Genomic DNA, 18,312 nt, shown 5'->3' with positions numbered 1-18,312 from the left:
ATGTGGAAAAAAAGTATCTTGGATTTTAATACATTTGCAATAAAATAGATAATTCTTAGCCTTTTATAAATAAGAAAGTAATATATTTAGAAAGTTTAACTAAATAACTTACGATAAGGTGGTGACCCATAACCTCTAGGTTCTTGCAATAAAGCAGGTCTATCACTCATTTTACCTATTATATTGAAAAAAGTGAAAAAGTTATACATTTTCCAAATACATAAACAGTATTCAGAACAAAACAGAAAACCTTCAAATATTTTCAAACTTCAATTAAATTAATAAATTATGTTTTCAATTTATCAGAAATGGTAAAAGCAAATCATCAAATCTGTTCAACTAAAATGAATAGTATTTATAGAAAAAGGATAAAGTTTAACAAAAATTATATTTTCAAAATATATAAATTTTATTTTTCAGAAGATTCAGTTAAAAAATTGAATTCAAGCACAAAATTAAAAAAATTTTTTTTTTATATTCAAAAACTATCTAAATACATTTACTCAGAAGCTTTCATTCAAGCTTAATATTTGTAATGAAATCAATATTAATGTAATAAATAATTAACTAAAAATTGACTAAAAAGCCTCTTTTTTAAAAAAAAAATATATATATATATCAAAAGGATAAAATTACTCAAATATAGAATAATATATACTAATAACTGCAATTTAGTAAATATAAATACATTATTGAAATAATAAGTCATTAATTTTTTTATATACAAGAGCTATGTTCTTTTTATTAACTGATTCAATTTTTATTTTTTATATAAAACAGTCATCCTCTTTTGACTTTCTCATTAATTTAGAAGTCCAAAATTACTTCTTGGTTGAAATCTTACATTCAACAGTACACAAGTGTCTAAAGTTTCTCTCAGTTTTAGATCCTCTCCTTATCAAACAATGTGGAAACTGAAATAATTGAATTCAATAAGGTTGAAAAACTATAATTATTTAAAATGGCTTTTCTAGAGCCTTTCCACATTGCTGTTTTATAGGGTATAATGTAGTAATAATTTTGACATATTTTTTTATTATTAATACCTATAAACTATTTATAATTCATCCAGTTTTCTAAATTTATATCATATCTCTTATATTCTTCATAGTATGGTAATATTCATTAAATATCTGTATACAAAATAATTTGCTCTAAAATTCATTATTTTATATTATTTCAATGATATACCATATTGTATATACAGTAAATAAAGGTCTTAATAGAAGCCATATTTTGAAAAAGTTTAAGTCCAGTGGACTTTTAATAGGGACAGTATGATTTAATTGAAACTGAACTATATTATACAGCAGAATTTGCTATTGTAATCATAATCATAGATATCATTAATTATTTAATGTTATCAAACCTAGCATATCTTAAAACATGCAAGTTAAAATACATTTATAAATTTTCACTTATACTAATCAGAATTTCAATTATAATTATCACTAGCTTCAGGTAAATTAGAAGTTTTAGGCTGTTTTACACCACAGTCCTCAACATACAGTTGGTAATCATTATCAGTTACTAGTTATCACTATCAGTCTTAATCAATGTTTTAAGTATTAAATGATTTCTGTACTTGAGCAAATAATGATTAAATTTAATCATCTGCTCACAATATAGTTTGTATCATTTTAATATCAGACTCAATAAAATCAGAATTTCCATTAATTGTAAGACTTATTCAACCTTTTCTTTCTGTCATCAGTCAGTCATTATCAGTATAGATGTCTGAAAGTAAGTACAATAAGCAGATTTTATTTGTAATGAAAAAAATATTGCATTTAAAGAATGCTGAATTTTTGATTCGGTAATTATATCTAATTTCCCTATTCAAATATCAATCCTAAATATTATTAAAGTTTCTTTAAAAAATCAAAATAGTGTTTAAAAAATTTCTCAACAATTCCTAGAATAGTTTTATATGACTGCAAAAACTCTATCACCATCATAGATTTTGATTTTATTTTATTGGTTATATTCATCATCATCATCCCCTTCCTTCTGTTCCAACCTTTTGCAGGATAAGTCATTCTTTTATATCTATCATCATCATTCCAAAGCTGATATTCTTCCATTCTGTCCATCTTTCCAATTTCCTTACATCATTTTTTGACCTATTTTCTCATTTTTTCCTACTCCTATTTCTAACATCATTCTTGGAAAGCTATATTTATTCATTGTTTTTATATGACAATCATTTAATTCTGTACAATATTTTTTTCTATATTTACATTTTTTTAGTTTTTCTTTCATAAAACATTTTTGATTCAGTGTCCTCTTGTTATCCCCAATAAAGTCCTGAAAAATTTTTCACTAGTAACTGAATTTTGCTTTTATTTTTTAATGATTAATATTAGATTTTTAATCCATACATTAGGATTGGAAAAAATAAGGACTGTACAGCAGTTGCTGACATTTAAGCATATTTTTAAAGATTAAAATAATCTACACACGTCCATAAAACACTGCGAAATTCTATAGTTATATTCCATCATTTTCTGCTATTAAAGATTATTTTCTCCCTTCACTTTTAGCTTTAAAATACTTCATAGAAGAAATGTTGTTTCATAATGGATTTCTTCTTAAATGATACATAAGCATACAATATGTATGAAATTCTCAAACTCCAAATCTTCAATTGGAAATTCACATATTCAGTCAAGGAGAAATAGGTTGGTTTTAGGTATTGTAAGGAGCAATCTATAGCTCACAATTTTCCTCAGCTTATTCCCCTAGTAAATAAAAAGTTTTGATTTCAGTTTAGTTTCATTAAAGCAATACATAACAGCCATATAATACAAGATACTAGTCATTTCCTCCAAATTAAAAAAAAATGCTTTTTAGGCTTTTAATTCTTATTTCAATCATATTACTATGTATAGTTCCTAAATATATATAGGATGTTCATTATCAAAAATGAAAAATGTTTTTAATCTTTTTATGCTTTTGACAAGCCTTAGTAATATAAATGAATTAGTCATTCACATCCTATTCAAAATGTAAAATTTAAAGAAAAAAACAAACACAAAGAAGAAATCTTTATTTAATATTCTTAATTCTTTCAGTCTTTTATAATCAGCATTGAGATATATATCACACATTAATTTTTTAAATTGCATTCATTTTCCATTTCAAATTAAATTTATTACATTCAAGCACACATTTCAAAATAAATACCTTTCAATGCAAGAATAAATTTATATAGGAGACTGATATTCACTTGAATTTATTGGGTGCATAAGAAAAATATATGTCATAATTTGGAATTTACATTAAGAATCTTCTGCTTATTTTCATCAGTTACTCTGAATAGTTCTTTCATTTCTGAAACTGTATTCTATTGGGACTAAAGGCACAGTTTTAGTTTCAAATATATTTTCATTACTTTATTTAATATTCATTAACCTATTAACTTTTTCATTTTGACTAAGTTGATTCTCATATTATAAAAACCTCACAAGGAGTGTGTCAGACATTTGGATCTCCAATTCAAACAAAACTTAGTGAGCATGTAGCCCTAAACACAAACAGTTCCTTGTTCAAACAAAACAGGACACTTTTATGTCATTAAATAAAAGTTTAATCTAGAGAAACTTGTTTTCTGCTAAACAGGAAATGATAAGAGATTAAAAAATTTGGTTGTTTTATAAGCTTTAAACATTAATAATAATAATAGTAATAATAATGCTAATGATACAGTAAAATATTAAAATAATTATGTTACACATTACAAAAAACAAACTCCAGTACCTAGAATCTTATCCACTAAGCTATCACTGTTCCACTGCAAAGAAAAACTTTTAAACACTTATAAGCTAAATACTCAATTTTAAAAGGTTCATTTTTCAGAAATGCTTGAGAAGTTGATCCTATTATTTGGACAAGGAGCTGTTTGTGTTTAGGGCTAAATGCTCACCAAGTTTCATTTGAATCAGAGACCCTAACATCTGACCTCTCCTTGTCAATGATGCATGTAAAATAATAGTTTTAGAAAAAAGAAGCAATCGTATTTCTTGACCAAACCTAATTATATTAATAAATTTTATTTCATTTGTTATGTGACAAAACAAATAAAATGAGAAACATGTAACAAAATATTTGAATAAAAATTTTTAACAGAATTTACATTGAATAATTTGATATTATAATTAATTTCATTTGAATTATTTTAAGAAAATTGAATGTAATAAAGTTATATTAACTTTAGACAGACTGACTGACTGATTCATTCATACAAAATATTTCAGTAGAAGTAGACTTCTTACAGAAATGTGAAATACTACATTCAACAGATGCTAAGTTATCAGAAAAGTCTGAAATATTGAAAAAGTCAAATGCCATATTTACTCGGGTATAAGACAATCTTGCATATAGGACGAGGTGTGACTTTAAAGATCAAAATAAAGAAAATTAAATATATTAATAGAATTCTAAGTTTATTTCATTCAATCACAAATAAAATGTTATCAAATGCACATATTGTCCTGCAAAAATTAATAGCATTTTAAACTTTAAGGAAACATCTTGTAAAATCAACAATAGTTCATGTAAAGCTTCACAATCAGAAACCTTTTCTGCCAATTCTTAACAGTCTAATCCACTCTCTGTCAATTACACTTATGATTTTTTCTGAATTCTGGTTTCCAAATAATCATCTGTTTTCATGTGGGAATAGATAAAAACTTATACTGGGCTCCTGTGTGATTTTGGAATTTCATTTGTTTGCTTTGTTAAGTTACGGCAATGCTTGGACGATCAGCCTCGGGTCATGCCTTCCGGGGGGGTCTTTTTAAGGGTAACTGGCCTCTATTTAGGCATTACAGATATGGAGTAAACCCAGAAAACACCACATGGCCAGCCTGTCCTGGTGAGGTGCAATCCCACAACCGAACTCCCGTTGTTCAGGGAACAGACCACTGGTGAGCCGTTTTTGGAATTCCAAATTGAATTCACCTTTTATTCACCTTGAATTGATATTCACCTTTACTCCTGACAATACACAAAAACAATTCAAACGACCCAGATAAAATAGTTTTGTTTTTAAATACCAGAGAGCAAGCATCCAGTAAAAAATGTGAAGACGGTTGACAAAAATTATTGCAAAAACGCAAAGAATCCTTCACTCGTGCATATAGAACGACCTAGGTTTTTGAAGCAGTGAAAAATGAATAAAAAACTTGTCGTATATGCGAGTAAATACAGTATATTCAGCTATTATAAGATATCAAAGACTCTCAATGCCTGAGTTTATCATCCATTAAATGATTGTCACTTGTCTATTTTTATTAAATTTTTAAATTAATAATATAAATAATAATACAGGTATAACAGCATCAGGAAACAGGAAACAATGCATTATGTTGGGGTTAACCAGTAGAAGTGATAAGGAGCAGAACCTCTAGTATTTTATATTGTAAATTTTAAATTGAGTTTTCCTAATAAAACTTCATATGTTATACTGTATATTAAAAATGATTTAACTTTGACAAATGATTTTAAATTTAACAATTCCAATATTTGAAACATTGCAACTTTACTCACTGAATAAAATTTATCTTTTCTATCAATACTTGCATATATAAATATATATTTTAAATTTTTATAGTTTGTTTGGGAAAAAACTGTAAAGAACAAAAGTATAATTTAATAATAAAAATAAATGGAATAATGTAGTTAATATTATGCCTTATTGGAAGTTTAATTGCATATATAAACATCTTGAAGTCAAATATTTTAGTAATATGCCAAAGTTTTATTATTAAATTACATGTTTTGCTTGAAAATCATAAATTATTAAAAATGCATAAGAATTTTAAACAAATAAAGATCCTAAGGTGTATACAATTTTTAATATTTGCATATATGTTTTTTACGAATTAAAGTTATAAAGGAAATATAATAATTTAATACTAATACAAAATTACCTATAAATCAAATGCTTCTACAAACATTTATATTATAGTGATGTTAGCAAAACCATCAAAAATTAATGTTATATTATAAATTAACATATTTAAAGTTTTTTCTGATATAATAATTTAGAAAAATTATATATCTTTCTAAATTAGTTGATTTGTTAAATTATTGATTATTTAATAATAAATTTTATCAAAGAGTAACCTATGTAATAAGTTTAAATTTATGCTATTTACTTTAAACAGAATTCCAATACTTTATACTTCTCCATGAATATTTATTTTCTGAATAAAAATATAATATACATATTATATTTTTATTTCTCAATAGTTTAATCTAAATTTTATAAGACATTGCATACCAATTCGTAATTTGAGCCACATGACAGTCTGGGCAGGAAGATGTAGATGCATTCTCTGAACAGAATTCTTGAACTTTTACTGCCAAAAAAATCTGGTTGGTGAAGCCAATACTGAGATGGCCCTCAACGATGGCACAGATGATTTTATTCCTCCTAAACATAATGTCATATAATTAGAAGACAACTGCAGAGGAAATAGGATGCCTTTGTTGTCTTAATTGTGTAAGGAGAAGTGTTTATATTATTTCTTTTCTTTGTAGTCATTCTGTTCTTATAATCAATGTGTATTTCATCTTATTTCATATTTGTTTTTGTTTACACAGTCAGAAACCTAATCTTTCCATTCTGCATTTTCAATCCACAATTTCTTATGTGTAATCCTACTTAAACAGTATGTAGAATTGCTATAGTAGCTTGATATTAGTGATTACGTATCAATGTTAAATAATTTACTGTGAAATTATTTGTGAGAACTGCATTAATAATAATTTGAGAAAAATAAGATGTTCCAAAACCTTGCATTAAACAAAGCTTGCAAAATATTTATGATTAACTACTGTATTGGTGCATGTCTTCAAATAAAATTTGTTTTATCTTAATCAGTATAAAGCAGTGGTTCTGAACCTTTCTGAGACTGCAGAAAACCATTCTTATACTTTTTATTACATGGAGCATTAGCATCAATATATTCAAAAATTGATCAGCAATTCCATGTTTACTGTTCTCAGGAAACAATGAAGCAATAAACTAATAAACCTTAATATATTGAATAAAATATAAACATGGAATTGTCTACAAATATAGCAATGGAAATAAATTTGAATAAAAACTTTTAAATCTTTTCTTTCGTGGAACACTCGAGGCAGGTTTGCGGAACACCTCTGTTCCACAGAACACTGGTTAAGAACCACTGGCATAAAGTATAAACTGAATTAAATATTTATGAATTATAGTTTCTACATTAGTTTTAATTATTGTTACTATGTAGATTTTAAAATATTTCAAATAATTTTAAAATATATTTTCTGTATAAATATACTAAAATATAAAAATGTTAAATCATGTCTGTGTATATATTGTCTACTTGGACCTTGTTTATTAATAGGACTTATTATACTGGTAAAGTTTCTGATTAGCAAAAAGAGTTCTTATTGAAAATAAAGATATTTTGTTTTGACTTTTGACTAAGTCCTAGTAATAAATAAGGTCCAAATAGACAATACATACACAATAAGAACACAGAGGTAAAAAGAATTAATGTTAGACCATGATTCATTTCTCACAAAATATGTAAATTTAAAAGAACAATTACTTAATATTTAACTTTCTACATTATGAAAAAAATGTTATATAACAATCAGTTTTATTACTTAAATTAATGAAATTACACATTTTTACATTTGCACAATCTATTTAATCCTTTAGATTTCACACTACTTTTTTAAAACAAAAAAGGTTATGAAATTTGGAGTAAATTGAAATTGTTTTAAATTACAAAATATTTGAACACATGAATTTAATTAATTAATTCTGAATAAATATATGTATTTTAAAATTAAAAAATATTAAATTCAATAATAAAATATTGTTCATAGAGTATGTGTTTTAAAAAAGCATTTTATTAAATTAATCAATATTTTATATAATATACTTTAATTAACATTATGTAAATCAGCTGCAATTCTGTTTATATTCTACTAATTCAACGAAACATTTACATAATTTACGTTGGTTACATAAGTTATACAGCTCATAAAATCAAACAAGGTAACCAAATATTAAAATTTAATTCTGCATCATTAGAAATTTAAATAAGCACCAATAATAATAAACAATTTTCCAAGACGTTATGCAGATTAAAAATAATGACATGGTCATTAAGATTTTTTACATTATAAAGTTCAATAGTTATCTAAAATTATAAACAGAATATCAATTGTAAAATTTAAAAAAATTTATAATAATAATAATGATTTAATTCATAATTTAAACTATACTAAAATCATTGATATTTTTAATAAAAAATATTAAATATAGCTTCATCAAAAATGTGATTATACATCAAAACAAGATATTAAAATATATAACTAAATTATACAAATACATTAAAAATAATTTAAAAAGAATGAAATTAATTATATATACTGCATATATTATTTATATACATGTAAGTTATACATGTACAGTACATAATTTTACTTTAAGCATCAACAGTTATAATTTTATAAAAATTCTTACTTTAAAATTACACAAAATTTATTGCTGATATACGAGATCAGTATACAGTAAAAATAGTCATGGAGTATTCAAATATCGACAATATTTTCATGTGTTCATTCATGTATATATTATATTTGACATAGCTATGCAATAGCAACTTTAAAAAGTTTATCATTAATATTAAATACTTTTTAAGTGTTTATATACTAAATTATGATAAAACTTTGTAAAGTCATCATTTAACCAATAAAAAAATTTCAAACTAATGTTTTTAACACTTGAACAAAAATTAACATAATGTTCTTTTATCCTCTTGGAAATTGACCAAATAGTGGAACAATTGTACAATGTAAAATTTCATGCCTATTAATAAATTTAATTATGTAAATTCTAGCTTCATCTAATTTATCTATTTGAATTTTATCTTAGTGTAAGATCTACATAACATTGACATTTCTTTTTACTATAGGTAAAGTTCTTACTCAGAGGTTTCAGGATGCTGGCAATGCTTTTAATAATACAAGTAACTATCAATTGTTTCTACATTGCTGTTATTAGTAAACTGTCTTTTAATATAAGCATTAATTATGCCTTTTATAATAACATTTCTAGGAAAACTATGTCTGTCAGCAAATTTTAAAATCCTATTTAATCCCATATTTCTACCCCTGAATCTAAGCAATAAAGAGTGTGTGACGGTACATATAATTTGATTACAAAAAGCAGATGGTGCAAATTTTTCTAAGCTTTTGACTTAAAGCCTAGTTAATCATTGTTTTACTTGTCATGATTTTCGTAAGTACAGTAGACCCCCCCTATAACACGGTACATACATTCCGTGTTATATGAATTCTGTGTCGTACGAGTCACTTAAATACATGAGCCAATCACAGCCCAGCACATGTGCAGTTTAGGGGCCATGGCTGTTTGAAAGGTTTTCTTCCATAAAATTAATTGATTCTAGACTAATTTGACTCAACATTTCCAAATTACATATAATTTTTTGGGAATAATCCATATAAACTATGCTATAAACAAAAATTGTAGGATTACTTATCGAGTGTGCACCATTAGACGACGCCATTGCTTAAGCTTGTTTTCGTTGCGGAGCGGCTCATCAAATGGCGGGCGCGTGTTTCCTGATAAGTTATTTTTCTGTGAAAAATTCGCTGAACTTTGGAGACATCATTAATATAAATATAATTTTTATGGCCGTTAAATAATAAATGGTTTTTAGTAGGTCCACTGCGCGTTTAAACTCAACGGTTTGTGCAATGTCCACTATTGGTCCAGATTCAACCAATCCTGTCGCGACATGTGTTGGCGATGATGTTTTACTGTGTTATATGAGTCTCTTTTAGTGTGTTATATGAACACAATGACAATTTTTTCACCGTGTTATATGAATCTGTGTTATATGAACCCGTGTTAAATGGGTCTACTGTACATAAATAACTGATCACTTACCGACCATAATAAGTGTAGATATTGTAGTTGTACAGTGACAGGATATTCAGATTGGAAGTTTTGTATTGTATCAGAAGATTAATAAATATGGAGGATGATGTTTGAAATTAATGATAGATGGCATTAATTAAGATTTTCAAAATTTCTGTTTATTTCTGTTGCAATTCGGGCTATGATAAGTTGTTTTTGGGTTATTTGTAATTATTTATATTTGTCGATCTATTAAATTTTGTAAACAGTTAATGAAATCATCCAATCCTGAGATTTTTAAACGAATTTAGTGCATATGTTGAGTCTAACTAAATAAATAGATGAATAATATGCCAAGTGTTTTGAAAAACATCACTCCATTGTGTCAATATAAAACGATAGAAATTAGTAAATAAGATTTTTCAGACATGACTCTGAATGCTTGTTCAATTTCATAACTTATTGTACCATTAGATTCAATGTTAAAACTCCTTTAAAAATAATGGGCTACAGTTTAAAATTTTAAAGTTATAACCAATTTGATTGTTAAAAGTTCAAAGATTCAATTATCAAAAACATTCAAAATGAATTTTTTGATCTATTAATATATGCGAAATTTCAAACTTTCATATCTTTTGGAACCAGAAATACAGGGTGTTTCACAATGTTTTGATGATTTCAAAGTTGAATAACTCACAAACTAATTGCTAAAAAAAGTTGAAAATTTTATACAACGTACAAAATTTATTCAATTTTACTTATGAAATACTACATCGGACAAATGATGACCATTTGTGTCTACACCGAGGTGTTTCACTCAGCTTTTGAACACATTTTTCGTAACTGCTGGAGGAATTCTGGAAATTTCATCTCAAATTTGACCTCTTAATTGTTCTAAGCTTTTTAACTGGACAGAGTACACTCTCGCCTTCAAATAACCCCATAGGTAAAAGTCTTGCGGGGTTATGGAATGACAAGGGCTTTTCTGTAAACTGCTATGCACACATTCGATGTTCTCGGGAGTTCGTACGGTCTTCCTGCAGCCGGTTGACATTTGATTCAATGCACCGGCAGTTTCACAGAAGTTTTTTAATATTCAATATTATTCCATGAGCAGGAATTAGACATCGCGGCTGAATCTTAAAATGTTTACAAAATTCACGTTGAACATGCACAACAGATTCGCTGACATGAAAATAGCACTCTACCACAAATGCATGATGTTGCTTCAACCAGTACGCCATGATACTATGTAGTAACCTATACGAGATAAAAGTCAACAGTCCACACTACTAATAGAGGGTGCCGCCATCGCCGTAACTTGATTTTAACACGAGTTAATCAACTTTGAAATCATCAAAACATTGTGAAACAGCCTGTATAAGCCTGACATGACCTTTCTGGGACACATTCTTATTGCAGAGAAACATTCATAAGAGTGTTTTGCTTATATTCTTTCTTTTATCATTTCCAATATTTTTATTAATTTAATATTTCAAATTTCTATAAATAAATTTAATATAATGAAATTATTAAGAATAACTAAGACAAATTTTGTGTTTCTAAAGGATTAAATATATCATAAAAATTCAATTGTATGATATAAAATTGAACACTGTAGTGATGATATTAAACACACAAAATATGTATATTCCTGATATTTTTAAATCAAAAAATATGTTCATAAAGATAATAATTAATACAAACAATATACTAAGCAACTATTAAATAAGTATGATTACAAAAATGAAATGTAAAATAAGCTTAAAAACTTTAATGAAATATGTGACTTTTTATATGTAATGTATAAACTAACTAATTAGTGTAAATGGAATAAAATACATATAGAGAAATATTGTTTAAAAGCATGTTTTGTTCATTTTTATTCATATTTAATATATTTCATAATTATTTAATGTAATAATTGAAATAATTAATCAAACTTATCAAACTTAAGATAAAATATAATGTATTTTAAGTTTGTGTATTAATTCAAATAAACTAATAATAAGAAATTATATGTTATAGACAAAGTGATTAATACGGGCATTATGAATAATGACTAAAAAGGGCGTGTAGTCTGATAAAATATTGACTAACTTATCAAATTGACCGGTCATTATGAATACTGCTATCACCTAGTCAAGCACACCTAGTCAAGCACACCTAGTCAAGCAAAGTGATAATATGTTGAGGAGTGATCATCCGACATACGCTAACCAATCAGAACTTACATCTTAGTTGCACATGAATATTGCATTTTGTACCAAATTTTAAATTTATGTGAACAGTAGTTAATCTTCCTTCTTTGACAAAAATAATGATCATGGAGGAATCATTAAGTGATATGAATAATCGCTTCAACAACCGGTTAAACGAGTTAATAGCAGAAAAAGATGATAACAATCAAATTTTTACAAAATCAGCATATTTGTCAATGATACAAAAAGTGAGTGTCAAAAATGAAAGTTACTTCTAAGTTACCAGAAGAATATCAGTTAATAGTACTTTGAAATAATTCACAAAAAATAAATATTTCTAAATGAAACTCCACTTATTAGTGGAGTTTTTTTTAATCAAATTTAAAATTTGGTACTAAACACCATACGTACATGCAACTGAGTGCCGATTGGCTAGCATATGCCGGATGATCACTCCTCAACTTATCATCACTTTGCCCGACTAGGTGATAGCAGTATTCATAATGACCAGTCAATTTGATAAGTTAGTCAATATTTATCAGTCTGCATGCCCTTTTTAGTTATTATTCATAATGCCCGATTAATCACTTTGTCCATAACATATATATATATATATTTAAAACTTTCAAATTTAAAAATGAATAAAATACAGTATTATATATGTGATGATTTTTAAACACATGAGATATTTTATATATATTTAATAAAATTTGAAAACATACATTAAAAATACTGATACCGATTTTACTATTATTATTATTTAGCAATATATTAAATACTATATTTAATTCTGTGTTAAGTATTTAATTCCTAACAATACTTCTAAATGTTAATATCTAAAACTTTTATATTTAAAGGGTATTAGTTTCTCACACACACGGAAATTTAGTAATATAATTTATATTAGTGTTATATAAACAAAAAAAAACTAAAAATAATTCATTATGTTTTGTACAGATTAGTTTTATGCAATCTTAATTTATTGCATTTATAAATTTTAATATATTAAATATTAATGAAATTATTTTTAAACATGATTAATTTTGTTATTATTTCTGTAAATATATCATATCTTCTAAAATTAAATTTTACTCTTAACAACAATTAGGTACTTTTGTTGATTGGTCATCTCCACACACCAGGATGAGATATAAATAACACTTATGTTAAACCTGGTAACCGGAGTAGCTGTGTTATAAGATAGCTAACGTTTTCGAGGCCCCTTCTGGGCTCTTCTTCAGGCTTTTTGTGTAAATAATAAACTTTTCAAAAGAAAATATTCAATTCTCAATGTCCAGCTTATTACCGTATTTTACAAACTACAAGATGCACCTTAATTTTTAAGCAATTTTTTAAAAAAACACCTATAAGACGCTATGGACTATAAGACGCACCTGAATTTTGGAGGCAATTTTTCGAAGAAAAAAGTGCGTCTTATAGTCTGTAAAATATGGTACTTGCACAAAAAGCCAGAAGAGCCCAGAAGGGGCCACGAAAACATTAGCTATCCTACAACACAGCCACTCTGATTACCAGGTTTAACGTAAGTGTTATTTATACTTTTGTTGACATATCACTTATTCCATTTTCAAAAATCATCATAAATAAGCTATAACCAACACAAATTGGAAGGGATTGATTTCATACAATCTCTTCCAATTTAAATTAGCAGCTTTCAGAGCCCTTGTTAGAAAAGCATTTATTCACACATCTAGGGCTCAGGAATTAAACTATCTTAAACATTGCAGCTCAATGTGGCTACCATCTCAAGATAATCAAGGGTCTAATCAACTTTTATTTCTCTAATACAAGGGTCTCAAACTCAAATGCAGCAAAGGGCCAGTGAACAGATGTATATCAGACACAAGCAATATTCAATATTATTCAGTAAACCAAAACATACTGTAATTAAAAATAAAGACTCTGACAAAGGATATTTTGTTGCCAGGCCTTTATGATTTATGTAAACAGCTAGATGTTTGAATTTTTTCCATTTTAATCCCCACTATATGTTAGAAACATTGATGCATTGAAAAGTGATCATCAAGGTTGTGGGACAAATATGAAGCCTTAATAAGTTGTATCCAGCCCTTGGGCTGCCAGTTTGCAACACATGCTCTAATACCATCAGTCACAGCAAGAAAGACAGACTGTACAAATCAGTAAGATATAAGCTACATTTGAAGTGAACTTACATGAAAGTAGAGAGTCAACAACATATCCATTGCCTTTAAACATAACCCTGCTATCTATACTATACAGAGGGACTCTAAGGATCATTATGAAGACCTTCTATCAGAAGTTTATACTATTCTGGCAACACACTCAATCAACATTTGGAATACATTGACAGACTCTGCCAACAATTAAAGGAATAGTTTACTTTGATAAATTAAGGGCACAATATCACTGCTTTAGCCCTCTCTACCACAGAATACCAGATCAAGCACAGCTGCATGAGGCCCAACTTCTAAATCCAACCAGAGAGCTTACAACACTCAAAAATGAGTTATTAGACATATGGAAGGCGTGTAAAAAAATATTGCCATCAACTTCAAGGAGAATATTACCTTCTAAGGTTGGAGATCCTTATTTGAGGTCCTTTTACAATTTTCTCAATCATCCTATATCATTAAGCCAATATCCAATCAGACAAAGCCTTCTCAACATTTAAAATTGACATTCAAATTTTGTTCATTTTTCAAATACTATTCTTAACCTGATGTCAATAGGTTATCAAAAACATTTGTTTATGTTTTACATTAAATTCTCATAAATTTTGCATGAGTTTTGGTTTTATTGGTGTTTTGACATGAATATCTGTTATATTTTAAAATATAACTTTAATTAATTTATCTTTAGTTGTAAGAGATGAATTTGTGTTAATTTATACACATATATGAAAAGAATATTTTTACTTTCTTTCAGAATTTTGTATAAATATGTACAATAAAAAATGTTTGTCATAGTTTCTTTCAAAAATATCTAATATTTATATTCTTTTCTCAAAGCTTAAAATTATAACTCTTAGTTTTTTAAAAATATTTAAAGATTGAAAAGAACACTAAAAAATTTTTAATATTTACTCTTCAAATAAAACTTAGTGTTTTTGTTTTATTTTTCCATTAAGAATCATCCTTGATATATATATCCTTTATAAAATTATTACAAAAGCTTATACTAAGTAAAATCATTTAAAATACATATAAATGTTTTATTAAAAAATTTCTGAATGTTATTAATTATAAAATAACAAATAATTCTGAGTAACAATAAAGACATTTAATCAGCAAATCAAGGTGTAGAATCAAATATAAATTGAATAGCTTTTTTCTGTACATTTTAAAAAAAAGTGTTCAAGTTGCATGATATCAATATAAAACATTACGAATACTCTGGTTTAAAAAACTACCTTGCTGTATTTAGATATGTAGTCCAATAACATGTTAACTATGACAGTACAGGCAGCATCTAAATCAGAAACAAAGTTTTTAAATTAAATGGCTTGGGTGCAAAAGGTAATAAACCACACAAGGAAAAATTTAAGAAATATCACATTTAAACCTTTAAACATGTTGATTTCAGGATTTATTTAAAGATTTAAATTCTTAAATTTCTTGAATTCTTTATTGGCTTATCACCTTCTGCACCCAAGCCATTCAATTATATTAATAAAAAATTTTCAAAATAACTACTGATTTTGTTAAAAAATTTGTAACTATAAATTTTCTCTCATATTCAAATCCATTTTTGTTCATTATTATTCTTAGTCTAAGATGTTATAAATGGAAAGTTAAGAAAAAGCACTGGCCAAAGATATGATATATGTTATTTTCAATTATTTCATTATTCATAAAATAATGTTTGAAAATACAAATTTTAATTAAAACTTCATATATTTAAAAAATGTTTATAATAAAAAATTAAAATCTAGTGTCATTTGTAATTATTATAACTTTTTCCAAACTTTAAAGAAACAGACTAGGCAATTTTTTGAATGAAAAAGATTATATGTATTTTAAAATACTAATAAGATATATTCAAAACTAAATTTTATAAATATCAAAATATAGCATCATTTCAGAATCATTTCATTATATCACCTAATATTTGAGGCAAAGCCTCTAATATGGCTTAGAGAATTGTGTTCATTCTCAAAATCTGATTGATTGATTTTGATTAAACTTTGCCATTTTCCATTAATTGTGAAGAGGAATCTGAAAATATAATAAAAAAAATGGGGAGTCCATGACTTTGTTTTCATGATTTAAGGTCATAGTATGAGCTCAAACGACAAAGCAATATTGTATGAATTGCATGATTTTGTTGGGTGATGATGTACAGTCACTACCACATCTTATATGGACTTATAGAATTGAGTTTGTTCTCAAAATTTAATGGGCCAATTTTGATAAAACTTTGCCATTTTCCGTTAATTGCAAGGAGGAATCTAAAAATGTAATAATTGTCCATTTAAATGTGGAAAATGGGGGTCCATGACTTCATTTTCAATATACAGAGGGAATTAAACTGACAGTGTCCATGTTCTCTGATGTGACTGAGTGCACCTAACAGAATTTAGGCCTATATGTCAAAAATAAAAACAGCATTGCATGCACACATTGAAAAGTAAGTGCAAAAAATGAACAAAATGCTTCTTCAAATTGGCAGGTATGAGGATAGACTATTCCATGGTGAGTAGGTACAGTACAAGGATAGCCTCTATTGTGGTGGCAAGTGCAAAGTTTGCCTGTCATTGCTGCAACCATAAAGAACAAGGATCGACTCTTCTGTACCTATCAAGTGCAAGGATTGTTTTTCTTTCCTACTCCAACTCAATTCTATCATGATATAACAAAGACACGTAATGTCCTAGTCAAGCTCAATATCTTACTAATGTTACATTAGGGCAATGCAGAGTTGAAGTAAAACATCAGTTTTCTAAGCATCTATTCCACGAGAGTTAATAAGATAAAAGTTTCAATACTTATGTTGTTATAAAAATATAAATTATATAACAAATATCAAAATATAGATTAAAAATAAACATATTTATTAATACAGTAATACGATTTTACAACACTTTAAAATTTGTATACCTATTAAGCTATTTTAAGTTTTATATTAAGATAATATATTATTAATTTGAGTGGCATTAGCAATGGAAAAAATATGATAAACTAACATAATTCAGTAATGAATATGCAAATGAACAGCACTTTTAGTATTCAAATAAATACCTTCACACAGCAAAAAAAAAACAATTATTATGTTTGAATATTATTTTGTACAGCATTAAAGTTGATTAGTAAATCTAAGTTTAAAAACAATGGAATTTTTGTGTTTCTGTAATTTAGTCAAGAACTATTTCCTTGATGAATTTAAACAAAGAAAAATGAACAAATTCAAATATATTTCTTTCACTCTTTTATTCACATACAGTAAAATCTCATTATTTTGATATCAGAAAATTTGAAGTCAAGTCTAATCCCTGACCAAGAGAACACAATTTTGCATATATTTTAGTTTGGATAATTCAAAATAGGCATACAATGAAATTTGAAGTCATTATCTGGTCCAGTGACCCACAAAAATTTCATTTAATTCAAGATCTCCTATCATTACATGTTTATAAGGAAAGTTTCACACCCAGATGGTATTTTTGATTTCAGTTTTACCAATTATACATTGTTCATTTATTGGATTTCCATCAAGGTTATTCAGACATTGTAGAGCATTGTGAACAATAGAGAATTTTTTTATTTTTATAGAAGAAATTTGTTTGGCATTTAATTATTTTGGACATTTTTTGCAAAAATCTATTGCTTCAATGATTCCAAATTTCATTAGATACACGTGCATATTCATGATAGAAATGCGTATTTATAGCTTTAGCTGTTAATAGAAATTATTTACATCAGATCACATAATTTTTGTAATCTCAAACTCAAAATAGTGAATTTTTCATAGAACTAGCCATTAGTCTTCTAGATGAAAGTCACAGGCAATTCTTATGAAGCACTTAAGCAATCTCGAGCATGGTAAATCATGATAAGGTAAGTTGCATCATTAATGCTTTTTTTACATTTATTTTAATTTATTATGATTAGTAAATAAATGCATGATTTTTGAAGTTCTCCAATATAAATTCAATACAATAATAATAAA

General features: G+C 26.6%; 1 protein-coding gene across 2 annotated transcripts in view; it reads right to left on the bottom strand.

Annotated features, from left to right (window-relative positions):
- The window catches only part of LOC136980698 (heterogeneous nuclear ribonucleoprotein L-like), a 66,225-nt gene that overhangs the window by 23,866 nt on the left and 24,047 nt on the right, over nucleotides 1-18,312 (bottom strand). The window contains exon 7 of one of the 2 annotated variants that reach the window (XM_067276884.1): nucleotides 113-175. The exons of the other annotated variant lie outside the window; for it this stretch is intronic. Within the exon in view, the coding sequence (XP_067132985.1) occupies nucleotides 113-175 (63 nt within the window). The remainder of the gene's footprint in view (nucleotides 1-112; nucleotides 176-18,312) is intronic. 2 annotated transcript variants of the gene reach the window in all.

Source organism: Centruroides vittatus, unplaced genomic scaffold (genome assembly GCF_030686945.1).
Source record: "Centruroides vittatus isolate TY-2023 unplaced genomic scaffold, ASM3068694v2 contig_717, whole genome shotgun sequence".
NCBI lineage: Eukaryota > Metazoa > Arthropoda > Arachnida > Scorpiones > Buthidae > Centruroides > Centruroides vittatus.
Note: the sequence above shows the minus strand (reverse complement) of the source record. Positions and strands in the feature narration are given on the sequence as shown.